Source organism: Pan paniscus, chromosome 8 (assembly GCF_029289425.2).
Source record: "Pan paniscus chromosome 8, NHGRI_mPanPan1-v2.0_pri, whole genome shotgun sequence".
In the NCBI taxonomy this organism is placed as follows: domain Eukaryota; kingdom Metazoa; phylum Chordata; class Mammalia; order Primates; family Hominidae; genus Pan; species Pan paniscus.
In genome coordinates, this window is record NC_073257.2 from 116,015,416 (window position 1) to 116,040,232 (window position 24,817).

The 24,817-nt window shown below is 36.8% G+C and overlaps 1 protein-coding gene across 14 annotated transcripts in view; it reads right to left on the reverse strand.

The window, feature by feature from the left end:
* Window positions 1–1,046: 1,046 nt before the first annotated feature.
* Window positions 1,047–24,817, reverse strand: part of CFAP43 (cilia and flagella associated protein 43) — a 102,069-nt gene continuing 78,298 nt past the window's right edge. For 10 of the 14 annotated variants that reach the window (XM_063607882.1, XM_063607880.1, XM_063607881.1 and 7 more), the window contains 11 exons: window positions 23,717–23,836; window positions 19,013–19,120; window positions 17,385–17,471; window positions 16,598–16,686; window positions 14,536–14,749; window positions 13,391–13,503; window positions 11,948–12,107; window positions 4,724–4,888; window positions 3,225–3,305; window positions 2,440–2,593; window positions 1,047–1,414 (listed from right to left, as the gene is read on the reverse strand). In XM_063607882.1, the coding sequence (XP_063463952.1) occupies window positions 1,248–1,414; window positions 2,440–2,593; window positions 3,225–3,305; window positions 4,724–4,888; window positions 11,948–12,107; window positions 13,391–13,503; window positions 14,536–14,749; window positions 16,598–16,686; window positions 17,385–17,471; window positions 19,013–19,120; window positions 23,717–23,836 (1,458 nt within the window). In that variant the 3' untranslated portion in view covers window positions 1,047–1,247. Of the gene's footprint in view, window positions 1,415–1,846; window positions 1,940–2,439; window positions 2,594–3,224; window positions 3,306–4,723; window positions 4,889–11,947; window positions 12,108–13,390; window positions 13,504–14,535; window positions 14,750–16,597; window positions 16,687–17,384; window positions 17,472–19,012; window positions 19,121–23,716; window positions 23,837–24,817 lie in introns of all 14 variants that reach the window. The other 4 variants (XM_055093354.2, XM_055093352.2, XM_055093358.2 and 1 more) reach the window with 2 other exon arrangements.

A 24,817-nucleotide genomic window follows, 5' to 3' on the forward strand; every position in this document is an offset into this window, starting at 1 on the left:
TTCTAAACAGAAGATTTTATAGTAGCTCTCTTGCTTTATCTACATCAGTGTATATTGGATATGGTACTGAGGATTAAACTTAACGTTGAGTTCATAAATTGCAGAACAGTGAGACAGTGACATCACTTGGAGATTGTGGTCCATGGTCCCTGTGGACAGCAGTCCACAGGTTATGGAAGGGCAAAGCAGTTTTATGGCCAATTATTCATCTCATTACATAATTATCACCATCTAAAAGTGATAAACTACTTCATGGAAATAAGAAAGTATTTTTCTGTTGGTTAAACCCTATTGGGTAAAGCACAAAATTGAATTTTCTATTACAACATAAAAGAAATGTAGATTATGTCTCTAAAGTATGTTGTAATTTTCTTCTGAGATGGAGTCTCGCTCTGTTGCCCAGGCTGGAGTGCAGTGGCGTGGTCTCGGCTCACTGCAACCTCCACCTCCCAGGTTCACACCATTCTGCTGCCTCAGCCTCCCCAGTAGCTGGGACTACAGGCGCCTGCCACCACCCACCATGCCCGGCTAATTTATTTTTATTTTTATTTTTTATTTTTAGTAGAGATGGGGTTTCACCATGTTAGTCAAGATGGTCTCGATCTCCTGACCTCGTGATCCACATGCCTCGGCCTCCCAAAGTGCTGGGATTACAGGCGTGAGCCACCGTGTCTGGCCAAAATATGTTGTAATTTACAAATGATACAAGGCTTGGAAAAAGCTCTAACAATTTGTCTTGTTCTCATTGGTGAAGCAGAGAATAATCTAAATACTCTCGTAATTTTTTTCTGATTATGAAAGAAATGCTTACTGAAGAAAATGAGAAACAGAAGAGCATAAAGATAAAAATTACCCATAATCTCATAACTTTTCTGACAGTTTCATAAAATTAGAAATGCTAGTTTGGCAAAGAATTTCTTTTTAAGACTTTCTATACCATAACTATGAAAATATCTTTGATCCAACTCAGATTAAATGAGTAAAATAGATCTTGAATACTTTCTGACTTCAAGTCTTGTTTATTCTTGAATAAAAACAGCAATTCATGGTATTTTACACATTTATTCATGCAGGACAAAAATTTGTATACAATTAAGGCTAAAATTAAACAATTTTTTATCTAAAACATGCAACTCAGAGGACATGCTACTTCAATTTCCCAGTAAGAAAGAAAAGGAAATCATTTTACCCAAATGAAATGATTTTTTAAATGATTGATTTGGCCTTGTGTTTTCCTGCCAGCGTTTTTACATTTGAACAAGAGCAGGAAATGTTTTCATTCTTAATCTTTCAACTTCAGTCTGTAGTATTGAAATCTGTTCAGCTTGTTGTTTTGAAATATTTGTTAACTTCTGCTGTTGCATCATGTTTTCATACCGTTCTTTGACAATCTTTTCACAAGTCAGTTTAGACCCTATCCCAAAAATGAATAAAGGAATTCGATTATTTATCAATACTTTCAAATACAGAAGCAGCACTCAGAATCATACATGTGGAAGAAATGCTGGTAGCAAAAAGGCATATGCACTTATATGTTTACGGCAGCACTATCACAAAAGCAAAGACATGGAGTCACCCTAGGTGCCCCATCAACAGTGGACTGGATAAAGAAAATGTGGTACATATACACCATGGGACACTACACAGCCATAAAAAAAAGAATGAAATAATGTCCTTTGCAGCAACATGGATGTAGCTGGAAGCCATTATCCTAAGCAAATTAACACAGGAACAGAAAACCAAATACCACATGTTCTCACTTATAAATGGGAGCTAAACAGTGGATACTCATGGACATAAAGATGGTAACAGGAAACACGTGGAGGCCAGGTGTGGTGGCTCACACCTGTAATCCCAGCAGTTTGGTTAGCTGAGGTGGGCGGATCACTTGAGCTCAGGAGTTCGAGGCCAGCCTGGCCAACATGGCAAAACCTACTCTCTACAAAACATACAAAAATTAGCCGGGCATGGTGGTTCCTGCCTGTGGTCCCAGGCACTTGAGGGGGCTGAGGTGGGAGGATCAATTGAGCCCAGGAGGTGGAGGTTGCATTGAGCCAAGATCATACCACTGCACTCCAGCTTGGGCAACAGAGGGACACCCTGTCTCAAAAAAAAAAGAAAGAAAGAAAAGAAAAGAAACACTGGGGACTACTAGAGGGAGGAGGCAGGGAGGGAGGAAGGGCTGAAAAATTATGGGGTACTATGCTCAGTACCTGTGTGACGGAATCATTCCATACCCCAAACCTCAGCATCACACAATATACCTAAGTAACAAACTTGTACATGTACTCCCTGAATCTAAAATAAAAGTTGAAATTATTTTAAACAATGTATTTTTAAAGAAATGCTGATAGCTTTTTAACTATTGTATACATTTTAGGATTACTGATTACTTTTAAAGAAACCTACAGTTGGTTAAAGAAAAAAAAGCATGCTTACCCATTGCATTACAGATGTCTTTTCTCTCTGAGACAGCTACCAACTCTTCTCGTAGATTGCAGCTTAGGGCATAATTTGCTATATCTTTTTGATTGCTGAACTTTCCAAGTTTTTTGAGTAGTTTCTTGCAGTTTTCCACATTCTTTTTGTGTGTCTGAAATTTTTGTTCCCATGACACCCCACAAAATTAATTTTGAAAAATGTAATTTATCCTATAAAGACATTATTCTTATATTTTAAATACATTATCATCATTAAGATAACATCTTACCACCATATCTGTAGTGCCTGGCATAGTAGGCACTCGAGTTATTTGTTGAAAAGTAGAATGGTATGTTAATAACAACTTTTAGAAAAAACATTTTGTATATTCTTAAACTGAGAGAATATTTTAAAAGCTTGAGATTGCTTTGTTTCTAATATATGCTACATAATAAAAACTGACCATTTTTATTCAGTGATGATTAAATAAAACCTTTCCAATGCCAAGGAAAGACTACCAACACTCCTATTACATAAATCCTAACCTAATGTAAAATAGAAAATCCACTTACACTCAGATATGTCCCCAGGGGTTAATTCTAATATTAAAGGAAGTGATTAATTTTATTTCATTAGTTACAGTTGCAAAGATACTACTTAGGGACTTTTAATTACCTCGTGAATACTAGTAAATAACCAAGATTTTATTAGGGTCTAGGTAAATTCATGATTTGAAACACTATTACTTTGCTCAAATGATTTACAACTGTTAGGATATAATAACCAATGTCTTTGAGACTTACCTTATCTAAAACAGCAATGGTTTGTTCCATTATTCCAATCTGAATACTAATCAGAGCCTCATAGTTTGGTTCATTTAGGTACTTTGAGATTAAAAAAAAAACATGTAAGGATATTTTTCTCTCTTTCAATAGATGACTTTATAAAGGTTGTTTTAGCTTTGAAAGTTACTGTTTTTCATAACAAATATCTATGCAAGTTAAGATTGATTTGGCTTGGCCAGGCGTGGTGGCGTACGCTTGTAATCCCAGCACTTTGGGAGGCTGAGGCAGGTGGATCACCTGAGGTCAGGAGTTCAAGACCAGCCTGACTAACATGGTAAAACCTTGTCTCTACTAAAAAATACAAAAAATTAGTTGGGCGTGGTGGCACATGCCTGTAATCCCAGCTGCTCGGGAGGGTGAGGCAGGAGAATTGCTTGAACCCAGGAGGTGGAGGTTGTAGTGAGCGGATATCACACCATTGCACTCCACCTGGGCAAAAAGAGCAAAACCCCATCTCAAAAAACAAAAAAAGATTGATTTGGCTTTTGTGCCATAATATTTCCCTGTATTTAGCCATCAATACATTCATGTACACTAATTATTACATCAAAGCACCAATTATTACAAATGCCTACTTTATTTTCTCATTCATTAATTCATTTATTCAACTCACCAAACATTTAAGTGTTCCACTTGAGTCCCACATTAACAAAGTCCTAGTTAAAGACACTGAGGGAGATACAAAGATAGATAACATGTCCTAGTCTTCATGGGAAAATGATCACATAGATATGATTGGTTCCCAGAAGCCATGTAGAGTGTCATGCTAATTCAAAGGCGGTTTGTAATGAGATGGAATTTCTCCAGGCTTGGGAAATCAAGAAAGGTTTTATGAAGGAGAAGGTGGTATTTAAACTAGACCTTGAAAAGTAGATTTGGGATGTACAAAAAAGGCAAACTAAGAATTGCTGCTGGGAGGTGAAAACTATAGAAATGGGGCATGGCTTGGAATCCACAGAACTTGGATTAGTTTGTAGAAGTGATCGTTGAAGTTAGAAAAACAGAGGACATCACCCAGGGAGAGATATGGAAAGAAACACAAACATAGCTAAGGGCAAAATCTTGAAGAACGGCTATATTGAAGTGTTAGAGGCAAAAGAGAATCCAGTAAAAGAGGCAGAGTGGTATGACATGTTGGAAGCAAAATTAATTTGGGGTGATGAAAGCCAAAGGAATGGGAAATTAAGATGGTTAAATGCTACAGAGAATTGAAGGACCACCGGGTTTGACAGGAAATCCTTAGCTCTGAGTAGAATGATTCTACTAAATGGGTCATGAAGAACTGGAGGCTGCAAATGTAAACTGTTGGAAGAAAAATAACTCACAGATATATTTTGAAACACTCCTGGCTTAGAATATGCTTGATATCACAGAGGCTTCTTATTAAATACTGGTTAAATGAATGAATACATTAATGAATAAAATTAAAACTATGTAGGGGGGTAGGGAGAATTTACCTTTTGACGATCTCTTGAAAAAAATAGCATCTGAATATCCCAAGCCTTCTGATTTAGATCTTCCCTTTCCATCTCCATTTTCTTATGTTCCCACTCAATCTGAAGTATTCTTTTGTGTACATCTTTACTTTCCATCATGCTAGCAACTTTCTTTTGTCCTTGAGTCTTTAAAAAAGTACATTAGATATCCATATAATATGATTCTGCATATAGAACATAGAATATTTGAGGCTGAATGCTATTTTTAGAAAATACTTGGATCACAGAGATAATTCTGTCTTCTTTTTAAGAAACAGACATTAAAAATGGCTTCTTGGGCAAAATCTGATCACTATAAAGCATGATAGTCACTAAACAGAAGGGATTATAAGATACATTTAAATAGCAGAGCCAATTTACTTTATATGTCAACAATTAGGCAGGAACTTTTTTTTTGCCATCACCCAATCTACCAACCTGTATGCATTTGTATCCCTATTCATTGTCCTCCCACCTGATGCTGGGTGTGGTGTCTCATGCCTGTAATCCCACCACCTTGGGAGGTTGAGGCAGGAGGAATGCTTAAGCTCAGGAGTTTGAGACCAGCCTAGGCAACAGAGCAAGACCTCAACTATACGGAAAATCAAAAAATTAGCCTGGAATAGTGGTACACGCCTGTGGTTCCAGCTACTCAGGAGGCTGAGGCAGGAGGATCACTTGAGCCCAGGAAGTCAAGGCTGCAGTGAGCCGTGTTCATGCCACTGCACTCCAGCCTGGGTGACAGAGCAAGACCCTGTCTCAAAAAAAGAAAGAAAGAAAATAGAAAAACAATAGTCAATGATGAAACCAAAAGTTGGTTCTTTTAAAAAATCAGCAAAATTGACAAACCTTTAGCTAGACTGACTAAGAAAAAAAAAGGCTCAAATTGCTAAAATAAGAAATGAAATCAAGAATATTACTACCAATATTACAGAAATTAAAAGGATTATAAGAGAATACTATGAAAATTCTACACCAACAAATTAGGTAACTTAGATGAAACAGAAAATTCCTAGAAACACACAAACTATAAAAACCAATTCAAAAAGTAATAGAAAATTTTAATAGACCTAAAACAAGTAAATAATTGAATCAGTTATCAAAAACCTCCCAAAAAAGAAAAGCCCAGGACAAGAAGGCTTCACTGATGAAGTCTATCAAACATTTAAAGAAAAATTACACCAATACTACTCAAATGCTTCCAAAAAATAGGAGAGGAGGGAACACTTTCTAATATATTATATGAGGCCAGCAGTACCTTGATACCAAAGCCAGAGAAAGACATCACAAGAAAATTACAGACCAATATCCCTTATGAATACATACACAAAGACAAAAACGTCCAATAAAATACTAGCAAACTGATTCCAGCAGCACATTGAAAGGATTATAACTATGACCAAGTGTCATTTATCCTAAGATTGCAAGAGTAGTCCGCACAATCAAACAATATAATATACCTCATTAACAGAACAAATTTAAAAACTCACATGATCATGTCAATTGATGTAGAAAAAAAATTGACAAAATCCAGCACACTTTAATGATAAAAAAAATATATGCAACAGACTTGGAATAAAAGGGAACTTCCTCAACATGATAATGGGAATTTACAGAAAACCCATCATAACTTCATACTCAATGATAAAAGACTGAAAGCTTTCCAACTAAGATCAGGAACGAGACAAGGATGTCCCACTTTTTGTCACTTTGATTCAACACTGTAATAAAAATTCTAGCCATGGCAATTAGGCAAGAAGAAGAAATAAAAGGCACTCAAACTGAAAAGATGTAAAACAATTTCTATTCACAGATTAATGAGTCTATATATATAGAGAAAGTCATATAGAATCCACAAAAACCCTACTAGAGATAATACATAAATTTGGCAAAGTTGCAGAGTATAAGATTAATATGCAAAAATCAGTTATATTTTTATACATCACCACTGAAAAATCTGGAAAAGAATTAATAAATCAATTCCATTTACAATAATATCAGAAAGAAAAAACCTAGAAATAAAGTTTATCTAAAAAGTGTGTGTACAAAGAAACCTACAAAATATTACTGAAAGAATATAAAGATTAAATAAATGGAAAGTCATCCTATGTTCTTGGATCAAAAGACTTAAGACAGTACTCCTCAAAGGAATCTATAGATTTAATGCAATCACTGCCAAAATTTCAATGGCTTTTTTTTTTTCAAATGGAAAAACCTGATCCTCAAATTCATATGAAGCTGCAAAGGATCATGAATAGCCAAAACAATATTGAAAACAAAAAGTTGGATGGCTAACATTTCCCTACTTCAAAGAAGAAAACAGGGACTGAGGCCAGGCACAGTGGCTCACGCCTGTAATCCCAGCACTTTGGGAGGCTAAGGCAGGCAGATCACCTGAGGTCAGGAGTTTGAGACCAGCCTGGCCAACAAGGTGAAACCCTGTCTCTACTAAAAATACAAAAATTAGCTGGGCATGGTGGTGGGCGCCTGTAAATCCTAGCTACTCAGGAGGCTGAGGCAGGAGAATCGCTTGAATCCGGGACGTGGAGGTTGCAGTGAGCCAAGATCATACCACTGCGCTCCAGCCTGGGAGACAGAGCGAGAATCCATTTCTCCATTTCAAAAAAAAAAAAAAAAGAAGAAGAAAAGAAAAGAAGAAAGAAAACAGGGATAAATCTTCATGACTTCAGATTTGATTCTTAGATATTTATTTATTTTATTTTATTTTATTTTATTTTATTTTATTTTATTTTATTTTTTGAGACAGAGTCTTACTCTGCCACCCAGGCTGGAGTGCAGTGGCGCCATCTTGCCTCACTGCAACCTCCGCCTCCTGAGTTCAAGTGAGTCTCCTGCCTCAGCCTCCTGAGTGGCTGGGATTACAGGTGCCTGCCACCATGCCCGGCTAATTTTTGTATTTTTAGTAGAGACGGGGTTTCACATCTTGGCCAGGCTGGTCTTAAACTCCTGACCTCAGGTGATCCCACCTCAGCCTCCCAAAGTGCTGGGATTACAGGCATGAGCCACCACACACGGCCTGATTCTTAGATTTAACACCAAAAACATGAGACAATCCACAGAAGGGGATAAAATATTGGCAAATTATATAAGGGTTTAATATCCAGAACATATAAAAAACTCCTATAACTCAACAACAAAACCTAATTTGAAAATGGGCAAAAGACTTCAGTAGTCATTTGTCCAAAGATATACAAATGGTCAACAAGCATATGAAAAGATGCTCAATGTCATTAGTCATTAGAGAAATTTACATCAAGAATAAACCCACTAAGATGGCTGTAATTAAAAAGCAAGCAAGCAAACAACAAAAAAGAGAAACAATAACAAGTTTTGATAGGGACGTAGAGAAAGTGAAACCCACATACTTTGCTGGTGGGAATATGAAATGGTGCAGCTACTATGGAAAACAGTTTGCAGTGCCTCAATCAGTTAAACATACAATGACCATACGATCCAGCAATTCCACTTCTAGGTATATATCCCCAGAGAACTGAAAACAGGTTTTCAAAAACTTGTGCATGAACAGTTATAGGCACCACAATAGCCAAAAGGTGGAAATAGCCCAAATATTCACCAGCTGATGAATGGATAAACAAAATGTATATCCATAAAATGAAATATGATTTGGTCACAAAAGAAGAATGAAGACTGATACATGCTACAACACGGTTAAATCTTAAAAACATGCTAAGTGAAAGAAGCCAGAAAACAAAGGCCACATATTGTATGATTCCATTCATACAAAATACTAAGAATAGGCAAATCCATAGAGAAAATGCAGATTAGTGGTGTCCAGGGGCTAAGGGAAGAGGTGAATGGGGAATAATTGCTTAATGGGTGTGGGGTTTCCTTTTAGGATGATAAAAAATGTTCTGAGGCCGGGTGGGGTGCCTCACTCCTGTAATTCCAGCACTTTGGGGGCTAAGGCAGGAGGATCGCTTGAGCCCAGGAGTTTGAGACCAGCCTGGGCAACATGGTGAAACCCCATCTCTACCAAAAAAATATAAAAATTAGCCAGGTGTGGTGGCACGTGCCTGTAATTCCAGCTACTGAGGTGGGAGAATGGCTTCAGTCTGGGAGGCGGAGGCTGCAGTGAGCTGAGATCATGCTCCGGCACTCCAGCCCAGATGACAGAGCCAGACCCTGTCTCAAAAAACAAAAAACAAAACAAAACAAAAATGTTCTGGAACTAGATAGCAGTACTAGCTGCACAACTTTGCGATGTATTAATTGCCACTGACTTGCACACTTTAAATGGTTAAAATAGTACATTTTATGTTATGTGTATTATACCACAATAAAAATATCTCTAAAAAACTAAGTTACAAAGCAATCAACACACCTAGATCAGAGATGACAGGTGTTAGAACTATCAGATGGGAAATTTAAAATAATTATGACTAATTTCCTTATAAAGAGTATAGCATGGAACAGTGGAGAAAAAGTAACTTTATAGTAAAGAAGCCTGACAAAACTCTACCTCAATTCAGGTGGTCAAGAGTCAATAAACAGTGATGACATGTTGATAGCATGTATCCTTGAAATCATGTGCTGAGAGGGCATTTTACCTCTGTGGTCTCTTTCTCCATACTCCAGGTGAATAGTGATAAATACATCAGAGAAACCACAGTTGAGGGACATTCTACAAAATAACTGACTATTACTCTACAATAAACTGTCAAGGTCATCAAAAACAAGACAAAACTGAGAAACTGTCACTATCTAGAAAGAAATGACAACTGGCCGGTGGCACGGTGGCTCAGGCTTGTAATCCCAACACTTTGGGAGGCTGAGGTGGGAGGATCACCTGAGGTTGGTAGTTCGAGACCAGCCTGACCAACATGGAGAAACCCCGCCTCTACTAAAAATACAAAATTAGCCAGGTGTGGTGGCGCATGCCTGTAATCCCAGCTACTCGGGAGGCTGAGGCAGTAGAATCGCTTGAACCCAGAAGGTGGAGGTTGCAGTGACCTGAGACAGTGCCATTGCACACCAGCCTGGGCAATAAGAGCAAAGCTCAGTCTAAAAAGAAAAAAAAAAAAAAAAGAAAGACATGACAACTAAATAAAATGCATCCTGATGAGATCCTGGAACAGAAAAATGACCTTAAGTAAAAACTAAGGAAAAGTGAATAAAGTTTGTACTTTAGTTAATAATCATGTGTCAATATTAGTTCAATAGTTGTGGCAAATGTACCATACTGATGGAAAATAATAAAATATAAGAAACTGGATAAGGGGTATATGAGAATTCTCTGTACTATCTTTACAACTTTTCTAAAACAAAAATTTTTGGAAAGGATAGACAACATGCATGAACAAATGGGGAATTTCAGCAGAGGGATGGAAAGTATAAGTTAAACAGAAATACTAAATGTAAGTCTATCTATCTGTCTATCTATCTATCTATCTACAATAATATGGTAACAGATATTTTGCCTTTGATGGGCTCATTATCAGACTAGACACAGCATAAGAATGAATGAACTTGAATATAGGGCAATAGTAATTACCCAAACTGAAACATAAAGAGAACAAAGAGTGAAAAACAATGAGTATGGAATATCTAAGAGATGTGGAACAGTATCAGACAATCTGACACGTGTATAATTGGAATCCCAGTAGAAAAAGAGAGAGCGAACGGGGCAGAAGAAATATTCAGAGATAATAAATAAGAATTTTCCAAAGATAATGACAAATATCAAATCACAGATTGAGGAAGCTCAGAGAACCTCAAGAATCTCACGCACACATGTGCATACCGCCCCCTATCCCCACCTGGACACATTGTGTTCAAACTGCTGAAAAACAAATAAAAAATCTCAAAGCCAGACACATTAAATTCAGATGAACAAAGATAAAAAATATAGCAGAAACCTTGTCAGAAACGATCTAGATGTTCAGAAGAAAATGAACATCTTTAAAATGAAAAGAGAGAGAGAGAGAACAAATGAACGAACCTGGCAATCCAGTGAATCTAGCAAAGTATCTTTCAACAATGAAGGTGATTAAAAACTTTTTCAGATAAAGAAAAATGGAGAGAATTCATTACTAGCAGGCTTGTACTTCAATTAAGTTAAAGGAAGCTCTTTAAGCAGAAGGTAAATGATACAAGATGGAAATTTGGATCTACACAATGAAATAAAGATCTTTTGAAATAGTGAAAATTAAGGTAAATAGAAAATACCTCTTTTCACATTTTTATTATTCTAAAAGATAATTGTCTAAAGCAAAAAATAATAGCAATATGTTTTGTGTTTATAGCATTTGTAAAAATAAAATGTACAGTAGCATTATCATCTAATTCCCAAATAGCACAAAATCCGCAAATATTTAGAAATTAAATAACACGCTTTTAAATAACCCATGAATCAAATAGGAAGTCACAACAGAAATTAGAAAATATGTAAAAGAAAATTCAAACACAAAATATTAAAATTTGTAGAATACAGATAAAATAAAGCTTATAGGGAATTTTTTTTTAGGACTCAATTATACCTAAAGCTTATACAGAAATAACATTAAATGTTCATATTAGAAAAGAAGTAAGGTCTGAAATCAACTAACTAAGCTTATCTAAGATTATCTTTGCCTGAGTAGGCTGGGCCTAAAAAAACGATGGCATACTAGAATGGACATTTAGCTCTGTGATTCTTCTTGAACCTTAGAATTATGGAGGGAGCTTTTAAAAAATACTCATCCTGGGGGTGGGGTCTGGGCACATTTATAGAGTTCTTCAAATGATTCTACAACCACAGTTAGGAAACCACTGACTTAATTGAATTAAAATTACTTATGAAAATGGGAGAATAATGTAAAATATTTGGTACAGCAGGCAATATGTTTTGTCTTTAAACAAGTATAATTGGCCAGGTGCAGTGGCTCCCGCCTGTTAATTCCAGCACTCTGGGAGGCCAGAGCAGGAGGATCACTTGAGCTCAGGAGTTTGAGAACAGCCTGGGCAACATATTAAGACTCTGTTTTTACAAAAAACTAATTTTAAAACAATTAGCTGGGTGTGGTGGTGTGAACCTGTACTCCCAGCTACTTGGGAGGTGAAGGTGGGAGGATCTATTGAGCCTAGCTAAGGGTTAAGGCTGCAGTGAGCCATGATTGTGCCACAAGACTCTAGCCTGAGTAACAAAGCAAGACCTGGAATTAAAATAAAAATAAAAAGTATAATTACCCGAATCACAGAATTCAAGTCTTCAATTATGTTCTTGTTGATGAGAATTGCATCAGAATACTCCAGTACTAGCTGGAAATTTTCCAGTTCTACTTGTCCTTGTTTAAGAAGAATTTGGATTGTCAAATTCAACTGGAATCTCACTTTCTCTTCCTGTAATCTGAATTGAAAAGTACTTCAAAGCAAGTAGTTGTAATATATTTCAAATTTCACCTATTATCTGAGAATATAAAAATCGAATCAGCTTAAGGAAAACATGCTGGAGATTAGTGTGGAGAATATTTTCCTGATGATGAGCTTTCCTAGAGGTCTCTCTGAAACCTCTTCCTATTGATGCAGAATTATACCTGGGTTGCTCAAAAAATGGTATGGACAGAAATACATTTATAGATTTTTACTTTAGGATTAAGAAAAGATTGTATAATTTTGACGGTAATAAAAGTAAAGTAAAAATGAAGAAAATAGAGACACTTTTAAATAACAAATCTGGCCAGGCGCAGTGGCTCATGCCTGTAATCCCAGCATTTTGGGATGCCGAGGTGGGTGGATCATCTGAGGTCAGGAGTTCGAGACTAGCCTGGCCAACATGGCGAAACCCCATCTCTACTAACAATACAAAAATTAGCCAGGGGTGGTGACAGGCACCTGTAATCCCAGCTGCTTGGGAGGCTGAGGCATGAGATCTCTTGAACCTGGGAGGTGGAAACTGCAGTGAGCCCAGATCGTGCCACTGCACTCCAGCTTGTGTGACAGAGTGAGGCTCCATTTCAAAATAAATAAATAAATAAATAAATAAAATAACTCTATTAAAATTCTGAACTTATTTGTTGATTTCTGATACTACCCTAACAATATTTAATATGTAAGTTACTTAACAAATCTATTTCTGGGTAATTCATATCTTCGCTATAGCCTAGATCTAAAAATGATGTGTTCCCAATGAATTTGGGAACATCAGAGAAGCATTTATCGATGAGGCTATAAATATAGCCAAAAAATGAAGCAAGGACTTAAATATCTTAATCACTTAGTAAACAACAAGTTCCCCTAAAGAAAAATATATCAGTTGGCTGCATGTCTACATGGAAAGTTCTTAGATATCTGCTTAATTTTCCACATGGTTAGCTTATATGCCTTGAGCCCCAAAGTACTGAAAAACAGGTTCTTTGTATTTTTATGTGGAAGGGGCCGACTTAAAACAATACTAAGATTTTTCTGAAACTTGCTTATTTGTAATAAGAGCAACAAAACGTGGGAAAGTTCCATCCTGAATCAAGGTCTATGTAACAAAGCAGGCTTTTTAAAATAGAAATTTTAAAGCACAGAGCTGCAAGGGAGATAGCTGTAAAGCAGTCAGTAGGCATTCTCCCCAGTGATAACACAACCTGATTTAGCCCTAATTAGACTTTGAATAGGTGAACATGAAAGAAAGCTTCAAATTACAGGATGAGTTCATGGAACACTCTCTCAATCTCCTGTTGCACCTTCTCTTCCTCCTCAACTCTCTTCTGGAGGAAAGTTGCCATTTCCAATAAGTCAGCTGCTTTCTGCTTTACCTAAAGAAACCGAGCCAGAAACATGTCAGAACATATGGAGCTTCAATTTTAGACAGCATACATCTTTTAACTTTTTAAATTTAAAAACCTTAACAGGTCTATCTTTCAAAGAAAGTAATAAAACATTTAAATTTAAATGTCTAAAACTTACATGGTATGTAACAATTTGAACGATTTGAAAGTATCAAATTTGCTTCTTGGTGAAAATCAAGTATGCAAGCAACTATAAATTCTTTTATATCTTATTTTTAAAATTTGTTCTCATCACTTTAAGTGAAATTATAGAATCATAGGTACTTTAACAAAAATATGCCAGCCTGATGCATGTGGGCATTAAATTTAGGGAATTTGGGGTAGTGGTCAAGAAGCAACAAGAGGAAGGATTCTCTTCCCAAATAAAGACCCTCTTAAATTTTTACTCGTTGCCACATTCTAGCAAAACTATAAAATTGGTTCTGCTGAGCCAAATATAATTCTAATCTATGCAAAATGAGATAACCTACAACAGTGCTGTCCAAGAAAAATATAACATGAGCCATAAATGTGAGTCACATATGTAATTTTAAATTCTGTAGTAGCCACATTATAAAAAGTGAAATCAAAGAAATGAACTTAATTTTACTAATATGTTTTAATTAAATGTATCCAGAATATTATCACTTCAACCTATAATCAATATAAAAATATTAATGAGACATATTTCTTTTTGTTCATACTAAGCCTTCTAATGTGTATGTTTTCCACTTACAGCACATCTCAATTAGGACTGGCAATATTTATTTCAAATGCATAATAACCACTTGTGGCTAATGGACACTATTTTGAACGGCACCAGTCTAAAAGCAACAGGCCTACACTTAGCCTTCAATAGCACCAGGGTTAATATAGTATTTCATTATCTTATTACTATGACCAAATACTACCCTAGCAGGGAAACCTAAATAATTAGCTTTTTTGGTTACACTGACCAATGTAAACTATGTATTTGATATTAGTACACTAAAAATTAAATTCAGTTAAAATAGTATATACTTTCTGTTCATTTTCCACTTTTGCTCGTCTTGTCATGCAGAAATGATTCCAGACCAAAGGGTCCAAGCCTTCTGGCATGTTACTAATATTGTCCAACTCATCCATAGCTTTCATTAACTGGGCAAAGGCATCCTTATTCAACTTGCCAGATCCTGGTAGTTCTCCGAAAGGGACAACGCTGGTTGTTTCTGAGTGCGTTTTCTGTTTGGAAATCCTGGTATTACCAAGAAAAGCCCATCAACATTTCACATTCTCATAAAAACATCAATGTGAAACAATTAGGCCCTTAGCACAGGCATAACACATTGTATGGCTCTTCCCTTTGCCATGTGATGGCTGGTAGGTGGGTTATTCCACAGATAAAGGGATCCACTTTGCCCTTCTTCCATACTCTCCAGGTTCTCAGACGTGACCTTGGCTAGACTACAGATGTCTCCAACTATTGTCAGCACTGACAGACAGTTGTGTCTGTGCTAGGACACATTTCCTTTCTGTATACTGTAAGCAGGCAAATAAATCAACCCATCGTTTCACCTCAGCCTCCCTAAGTGTTGGGAGTGATGAGTGAGCCACCACCTGGCCAATTCTGTTTTTATCTACATTAATAGATTAGTTTCATTTCCCTGTGCTTCAGCTGGAAAGGGAAGAAGGGTACAAAGATTTGGGCGAGGCACTCACTATCAAGATGCTTTACAGTACACTGTGAGGTTGAAACTATATTATCATCCCCATTCTCTAGATGAGGAAAGTCAGCCTGGGAGAGAAGCTCATGGCCCAAGGCTATCAGTCTGACAGGTGTTGAAGTTAGGATTTAAAGTTGATTCTGTTTGACAAGAAAGTTTGTGCTTTTCTCACTGCTGCAGGAGGTCTCATTTCTTTTTCCACAAGGAGAAGGTATGTAATTGGGCTAATTATCACTCACTCTTTTAAAAATAGGAAAACCGCCGGGCGAGGTGGCTCACACCTATAATCCCAACACTTTGGGAGGTTGAGATGGGTGGATCACGGGGTCAGGAGATCAAGATCATCCTGCTCAACATGGTGAAACTCCGTCTCTACTAAAAATACAAAAATTAGCTGGGTGTGGTGGCATGTGCCTGTAGTCCCAGCTACTTGGCAGGCTGAGGCAGGAGAAACGCTTGAACCCGGGAGGCGGAGGTTGCAGTGAGCAGAGATCGTGCCACTGCACTGCAGCCTGGGTGACAGACAGAGACTCCGTCTCAAAAAAAAAAAAAAAAAAAAAAGGAAAACCAAAACAAGAGGCATGTTCTAGGTTAAATTCCCTAGGTTGCCTGTAACCTGTCAGAGTTTGTATCTCAAACACAAACTAGCCGACTACATCTTTGTGACAAACTCCTTGATTTCTAGATTACATTTGATTGAAAACTGGAAATCTGCATTTATAATGGTGGAAATCAGTGATACTTTCTTAGAACTCTTTTCAAATGGTTATTTTCTACCATTTATACTGGCATCTTTCAAACTTTAAGCACAAGCACATGAGATACTCTGAGGAAAAGCAATTTGTGGTCAAATAAGTTTGGAAAACACTGCTTACTCTGTTTCTTACACTTGGAGATCCAAAGGCCAATAATACATTCTGCAGTAAAAGAAAAGCTGCTTAACTTCCTTTTTTTAACCCAGTATTTTCCCCAAACTTATTTAGTCCTGGAAGCCTATTACAAGTAGTTCCTATTTATACATCAGGGAACTTGTGTTTGTTTGAACGCACTTTAGAAAAAACTGTTTTTAAATCTGTGTGCCATCTATGATGTAAGAGGAACTTCCTTAATGTACAAAGCAGAATCTACAATAGTACCGTGCTTACACAGATCCTTAACTATTTTTAAATAATGAAAATAAATCATTATTCTCTACCTTAAGATATAGACATAATCTCAAAAAATACTGAATTAGGATCAAAACCCTTAAACATCTCCACCTAAAAGATATTACACTGAATAATTCCATTTAATTGGGAGAAAAAAGCTGAAATCTAGTAACACTCCTCTTTATTTGCAAACTTTTTTCTCAGAAACACAATAGTGAAGGAGAAACAAACCTTGGTCGGCGTTTAAAAAGTTTGTAGAGTATATCCACTTGATGACCAGGAATTTCAGAAAATTCCTTTTTAAAGCTGCGATCCATAACCTAAGGACAAACATGACATTTGAGGATTGCAACTTGGTTTGGAAACCTTTTATTTGTTGACAATACTCTTCAAAATACAGGTGGTAGCACTTTGGTTTTAAAAATCCATGAAACCTTGATTTATAAAGTTGTTAGACATTAACCATTCTCTGTGCAATGATGTCTCAAAGATTTGTTTTGATAAGAAGCATCTAAGTGTATTAAAAATATTATTTCATATAGCAGGTCTTAGAAATCATCCAGAAGTTTCCCAAAGAAGTGTCCCAAAATATATTTGCCCAAAAAACATGAATGTTACTCTATTCTTTTCTTTTCTATTCCATTCTGTTCCATCTGTCTTCTTTATGCTATTCTATCCTATTCTTTTCCATTATAAAACTGCTGGTCATAACCTACTAAATTGATTTCATGGCCAAGTAATGGGGTCTGCAACCTAAAGTTTGAAAAGCCTTAAAGGCTAGATGATTTCCCTGTATTTTGTATAAGAGAAAGCTTAAACCAGAGAAGCTTATAAAAATTCATTTTACACACGGATTTTCAAAAATATACAGTGGCATAGAATGAAGTTCACCCATAGCTGAGAATTAAGTGGGAGAAAAATCTGTGAGAAAATTATATTATATCCCCTTTAACCTTCCTCCAATCCAGGCAGCAACAACTCTACTGCATTGTTGAGTGGGTAAGACAACAACTCTCACTTTGTCTTCTGCCAGTAAGTTGTCATAGTGCTCCTTGTACACATCCAGGTCTTCTCTAGATTTCCGAACAGCTTCTGAAGTCTGGCTCTATAACAGCATCAGGAATAGTTGATTGAAACTGGAGACTTTCCAGCATAAACAAAAATATTGGGGATACTAAAAAGAGCAAGGAATTTCCTAGTACAAGAGAAATATGTCTGTGAAGTATTTATTCATGAAGATAAGATTTATAGAAGAAAATACACCAATTGGGGACTTTGAAAGAACACCCAATCACCTGTTTCTAAGTACAGCCAACTCTGTGTATGAGTGTGTGAGTGTCTATGGAGCACACTGCATTCTTGGTAAGTCAGTGTGGAGGATGAAAGTGCACAGGCTTCGGAATCACACGGACCTGGGTTCTGAGAGACTGGATATACATGCAAACAAGGGCCAGACCATATGTAACAACAGAACTCTGACCCACAACCTCTACAATCATCAGCTGGGAAACTAAACCACAGCCTTTTTAAGGATTGGCCTCAAACTTTCAGGGCTTGATCATTACCACCAGCTTCTATAATTTTGTCCCCATTTCCAACCTAGGACCATCCAGAGAAAGCCAAATATGTTCCCTAAACCAGTAAAATGAGTTGTCCCGCTTCTAATTGGTTTGCCTCTAGCTTCCTCATGCCAACAACTTCCAATGATGTTGCATCTGAAGCCCTCTCTTCTTTGCACTATAAAGCTTTCCTACTCCTTTCCTGCCTTTGAGTCTGCCAAAAGTAACTGATGGTGGATGAGTCCCTTGCTGTGCCAAGCTCTGAATAAACAGCATCTGCTCATTTGCATTTGGATGTTCTTCACTTATTCCCACAGTTCCAGCTGCTGCTCTATTACACACTAGTGGCTGACTTAGGCATGTTACCCAGACTCTCTGAGATGGTATCCTCATCTGTGAAAGAAATCTAGTATGCTGCAGGGTTGCTATATGTAAAGTTGTATTTAGAAGAAGCTTTGCATATGCTGTTTAATAGGCTCTTAGAAAAAAGTTCATGTCATTTTTAAGTCACACATTCATAAATGCTCTTTACTAATACTACTAACAAAAGCTGACATTTGTAGAAACATTATGTGATAAACATTTTGTATTCATTGTCTTTTTAATGAACCATATCTATCCAAGCTCATATTTAGAGTTTTTCATAATACGGGAGTTTTTCATTCTATACGCAAGCCCATTGCTTACATCTTAGTAAATCTTAGCGTGTCCAGAGAGAAAAACATTCCCTAAGTAAGAGCTTGCAAATAGCTTAAAAGGTTATATGCCTTGTCCTAGGTCCCACAGCCAGTGCTTTCAACCATGAAGCTATATGGCCTCATTTTATAAACCATGTCATATGAAAGCTACACAGTTCTTTTGGCTAAATGATTGCAGATGCAGAATCACCTAACTTTATTAACAGATTGGAATGGTTACTTTCACCTGGCCCTGGAGCAAAGTTCCAGACAGGGAGCCAAGGGATGCACATGGTTATGTAGGAATGGTGGAAGGAAGGAAGGAAGGGTCTAGACACGTGAGCTCTTGCTAAATGAGGGGCATGTCTATCAGAAAATGCTTGTATTCAGATTTCAGACACTATTCTTACTTTCTCGTGCTGTTTCCTTGTAAGGTAGTTGTTCAGGAATTTTTCTCTAGAGCTTAATTCTTCATCCAACAATAAAGAAAATGCAAGGTTACTTATTTTCAGTTCCTCCTGTAGAAATATTTAAGAAAAAGGTTGGTGGAATTACTTCTACCTGAGACAATATTTTCTATAGACTTGGCACTAATCAAGCAAGTTTATGACATACAGGTAAGAGAAACATTTCAAAGAAAAAGGGAATACAGCTTATTGAAATAACTTCAGTTATTTTACCTCTTTCATAATTTCATTGTAAGGTAAATCACATATACAAAAAATACATAACATGAATATATAATTTAATGGGTTATTATAAAGGCAAACACTCTTGTTAGCACCACTTATCGCAAGAAACAGAACTTTACGACTGCAGTTGCTTCTTCCAGGAGTCCTCATCAAAATCTCAACCCCAGTACTAAACACTATCTTGACTTTTTATTATATATTGTGTTTCTTTGTAGTTTTATTACCCAGGGGTGTATAATGCTGTAGTTTGGATATTTGCCCCATCCAAACTGCATGTTGAAACGTGATCCCTGGTGCTGTAGGTGGGGCCTAATGGGAGGTGTTTGGGTCATGGGTATGGGTCCCTCATGAATAGATCAATTCCCTCCCTCAGGGGTGAGTTTATACTCTATTAGTTCCCCTGAGTGCTGATTGTTAAAGAGAGGCTGGCACTCCCCTGCACCCTCTCTTGCCTCCTCTCTGACCATGTGATTTCTGCACACCCCAGCTCCCCTTCACCTGCCATAAATGGAAGTGGCCTGAGGCCCACATCAGATGCCCAATCTTGAACCTTCTAGACAGCAGAATTACGAGTCAGATAAACCTCTTTTCTTTATAAATTATGCAGCCTCAGGTATTATTTATAGCAACACAAAACAGACTAAGACAGAAACCTAGCCACTTCAGTATAACTTATTCATAATTTTTTTTCATGTCTTTTAAATCTCTTTTTACTACCTGGATGATGAAATAATCTGTACAACAAACTCCTGTGACATGAGTTTACCTACGTAACAAACCTATACATGTACCCCTGAACTTAAAGGTTAAAAATAAAATAAATCTCTTATAATCTTCACGTTCCCTTTCATTTTTTTTCCTCATAATTTATTTGTAGTTATCAGCAGTCTCTGTAGCATTGCAGAGTCTGGTTTTAATGCCTGTATATTCATGGTGTAGTTTATCGAGGCTTCATCCTTTTTATTTCTTGAAAAATGGCAGCTGGGTCCAGAAGCCTGATTAAATCTAAATTTGATCCTTTTAACAAGACTATAGGTGGTATTGTGTTCTTTGATCAGGAGACATATATCATCTGATTGTCTTTCTTTCTGTGATGTCAGCAGCTGCAGATACTCAATGCCTGGGTCCATTAATCCGTTGAGAGATGCAAAATGGTGAAAATCTGGTTTTAGTTTCCCTTTTCAGTTATTAATTGAAATACTTTTATAAAGAGATGCTTCTCATCATCTACTATTTGGTTTCAAAGTGGTACACTTCAGTTCATATAGGAAAGGCAGACAAAATACTTGATGCTTTCCCTTTATCAGTTTTTAGATAATGAATTTGTTTTCATCCTCTGAAAGTGACTAATTGGCACTTCTCTTTTTAAAATATCATAAATTCATAAATTTAAACAAATGTGACGGGTTTAATTAATTGCAACTATTATCATCTTTGAATCTTAAATTGTCTCATTTAAAGGAAATGTTTTAAGTTAGCTCCTGAATTATTTTGATATTACTGAGTAGTCTGTTAGTTTCCTCATTATCTTATATGACATGAGGATCTCAGCATACCTTTAAAAAAATAACAACTTTGTTGAGATATAATTCACATACCATACAATTCACCATTTACAGTGTAAAATTCAGTGTATTTTAGTATATTTGCAGAGTTGTGTAACAATCACTACAATCAATTTTAGAACATTTCATCATTCCCCAAAAATTCTTTAGCAGTCATTTCCCATCTGCCCCTCTGTTACCTCCTAGAGGCCTCCTCCTCCCCACAAAAGCAACGACTTTCTAATTTCTGGCTTTATAAATTTGCCGTTTTAGAAACTATATGATTCCACAAAAATGGAATCATACAATATGTGGCCTTTGTTGTCTGGCTTCTTTGACTTAGCATGTTTTCAAGGTTCATCCATGTTGTACCATATATTAGCACATTCCTTTTTATTGTGGGATAATACTCCCTTGTATGGATACACCATATTTTACTCATCTGCTCTCAGCTGTTGAATATTTAGATTGTTTCCACCTTTTGGCTATGACTAATGCTGCTGTTAGGCTGGAGCATTCATTCCCAATCTTCCCCCTCACTCCCAGTATATCCATACATCCACTCCCTGCCAGGCCAGTGATTACATTCTTCTATCTGTGGCCACAACTCCCAAGAGCAGCCCCTTTCCCAAGGCTACAGGTCTTGCTGGTTCTGGGAACAGCTCTCTTTCCCTGCCTCTTTAGCTCTAGAGATGGTACTGGCCTCCCATTGTTTCTAATTACAACACGTTTGCCACTCCTTGCTGTTTCCCTTAACCCTGCTCATACCTCTGTAAAAAGTCACTGAGGGAATTTAAATGTAACCCTTTCAGTGTACCATTCCTGTTGGGATCCTGGGGATATAGTCATCCTCCTGAAGATTCCCTTCACATCTCTCCAGCGTTGCACCACCTTTTCTCATTAAGCCCCCTGCTTTGGTCAGACATCTTTCAAAAGCTCTCATCAAATGAGTGCATGTAAATTTGGGAGACCCGGCATTTCTCAAAATATCATTATTCTCTTTTTTTAACTTTTATTTTAGGTTCAGGGGTACATATGCATGTTTGTTATCTAGGTAAACTTGTGTCATGGGGGTTTGTTGTACAGATTATTTTGTCACCAGGTACTAAGCCTAGTACCCAATAGTTATTTTTTCTGATCTTCTCCCTCCTCCCACCCTCCACCCTCAGGAAACCAGACACCCCAGTATCTGTTGTTCCCCTCTATGTGCCCACATGTTCTCATCATTTAGCTCCCACTTATAAGTGAGAGCATATCGTATTTGGTTTTCTGTTCCTGTGTTGGTTTAATAAGGATTATGGCCTCCATCTCTATCCATGTTCTAGCAAAGGACATGATCTCATTCTTTTTGATGGCTGCACAGTATTCCATGGTGTATATGTCCCACATTTTCTCAATCCAGTTTATCCATTGATGGGCATTTAGGTTGATTCCATGTCTTTGCTATTGTGAATAGTACTGCAGTGAACATATGCATGCATGTGTCTTTATAATAGAACAATTTATATTCCTTTGGGTATATACCCAGTAATGGGATTGCTGGGTTGAATGGTAGTTCTGTTTTTAGCTCTTTGAGGAATTGCCATACCGCTTTCCACAATGGTTGAGCTAATTTATATTCCCACCAACAGTGTATAAGCATTCCCTTTTCTCCACAGCCTCACCAGTATCTGTAATTTTTTTACTTTTTAGTAGTAGCCATTCTGACTAGTGTGAGATGGTATCTGGTATTTCATTGTGGTTTTGATTTTCATTTATCTAATGATCAGTGATGAGCTTTTTTTCATATGCTTGTTGGCCACATGTATGTCTTCTTTAGAAAAGTGTCTGTTCATGTCCTTTGACCACTTTTTAATGGGATTGTTTGTTTTTTTTCTTGTAAATTTAAGTTCCTTGTAGATGCTGGACCTTTGTCAGATGCAGAGTTTGCAAATATTTTCTCCCATTCTGTAGGTTGTCTGTTTACTCTGTGGATAGTTTCTTTTGCTGTGCAGAAACTCTTTAGTTTAATTAGATCCCATTTGTCAATTTTTGCTTTTGTTGTGGTTGCTTTTGGTATCTTCATCATGAAATCTTTGCCAGTTCCTATGTCCAGAATGATATTGCATAGGTTGTCTCCCAGGATTTTTATAGTTTGGGGGTTTACATTTACATTTAAGTAGATCATTATTCTATTCTTAAACTCAATGGATAGTTTGGCTGGGTATAGAATTCAAAGCTAGAAATAATTTTTTCCTCAGAATTTAAGGGCATCACTCTTTGATCTTCTTGCTTTTAGTTACTGCATACTTCATTTTTATTCCTACTGCTGAAGATAATTAAGACAGATTTTTTTTCACCTGATCTTTTGGGACATGAGGATTACTTTTTCATTCAACATACACTTTGAACAAAGCCCTTTGCTATTTGCTGGAGATACAGGGATGAACAAGACAGACTTAGTCTCTACCCTCATGCAGCATCTAGTCTTGAAAGCATTGAAAATAATCTCACATAAATTACAATTCAGTAGCAATGAATGGTAGAAAGGAAAAAATACAGTATATAATAGAAAGATATTACCTAGTGTGAGGAACTGATTTTTGAGCTGGGATCTGAAGGATGAATATAGTTCAGGAAGCAAAGAAGTGTTGGTAGACAGTATTACTGGCAGAGTTGGCAGAGGCATGAGGAGGGAGGGTATTGGGTGTGTTCAAGATGTTCAAAGAGGAAGTGTGGCAGGTAAAGGGGAAGGTGCCCAAGATGAGACTGGAGAGGGACCCAGGGCCCAGAGCATACAAGATCTTAGTACCTGGTAAGGATGTTGATCTTCATCCTAAGAACCATGGAAGGGCCCTGCAAGCTCCTTAAAAGTCACATAAGTAAAGCTTTTATTTACCTGGTTGGTAACCATCTCTGCCTTCACTCTCCTTTCAAAAAGTCTTTTCAAATGTTCATCAAAGGCCTGTGTGCTTTCTTGAATAGAGTTTTGAAGTTTCTTCAGTTCTGCTTCTAATGACTAAAAGGAAAACAATAGTAAAGTTAACGTTTAGGAGTATTAAAGTCTCCTAGGAAGTGATGTTTACATTTCACCACAAGGGAGGGGCAGATGGAGGGCAGCCCTTGCAAGGTGTTCTGGGCTCTGTACTCTCTTAAACCAGAGATGCTCCCACTTGGATCTGTTTAATATACTGTGTGTTGAGAATTTTGCTTAGAAAAGATTACATTGGGGAAAAAAACTTAAAATTACTGATCATGGCTAATGATACAGGCAGAAGTAGGCCTAGGAAAGCAAATTGCAGCAAATCTTTCCAGAAAATCCTCACCCTTTATATAGGACAGCAATCTCCAGACACATGATTTAGCCCTAAAAAATTTTTATTTTTCTCAAGCACTGGTCATTTTCATGGAATTATTTCTATTTTAAGGAAATAAGAAGTGAATGCACATATATGTATATTTATATATTTGTACTCTCTTGTTTTCTGTATGTTTTGTCTCTCCAAACAGTTCTATATCAAAAGGAAAATGTTCCCTTGTCCTCTCTTTTTAAAAAATTCCACCAGGACATAAGTGAAATATAAATTTATATTTTTAAAGAGAACAACATCAAAATATGAGGTAAAATTTTCATTGCACAACAGGGTGACTATAGTCAAAAATCACTTAACTGTACATTAAAAAATAACTAAAAGAGTGTAACTGTATTGTTTATAACCCAAAGGATAAGTGCTTGTGAGGATGAATATCCCATTCTCCATGTTGTGATTATTTCACATTGCATGCCTGTATCAAAACATCTCATGTAGCCCACAAATATATACACCTACTTTGTACCCACAAAAATTAAAATTAAAACATACAAAGTAAAAAACATGTAAAAAATGAGGTATATTGCTATAAATCATTTTTATCTTTAAATTTGTTTGCAACTGTTAATTTTGATATAACTTCAAACTTATAGAAAAGTTGCAAGAATAGTACAAAGAATTTCCATATA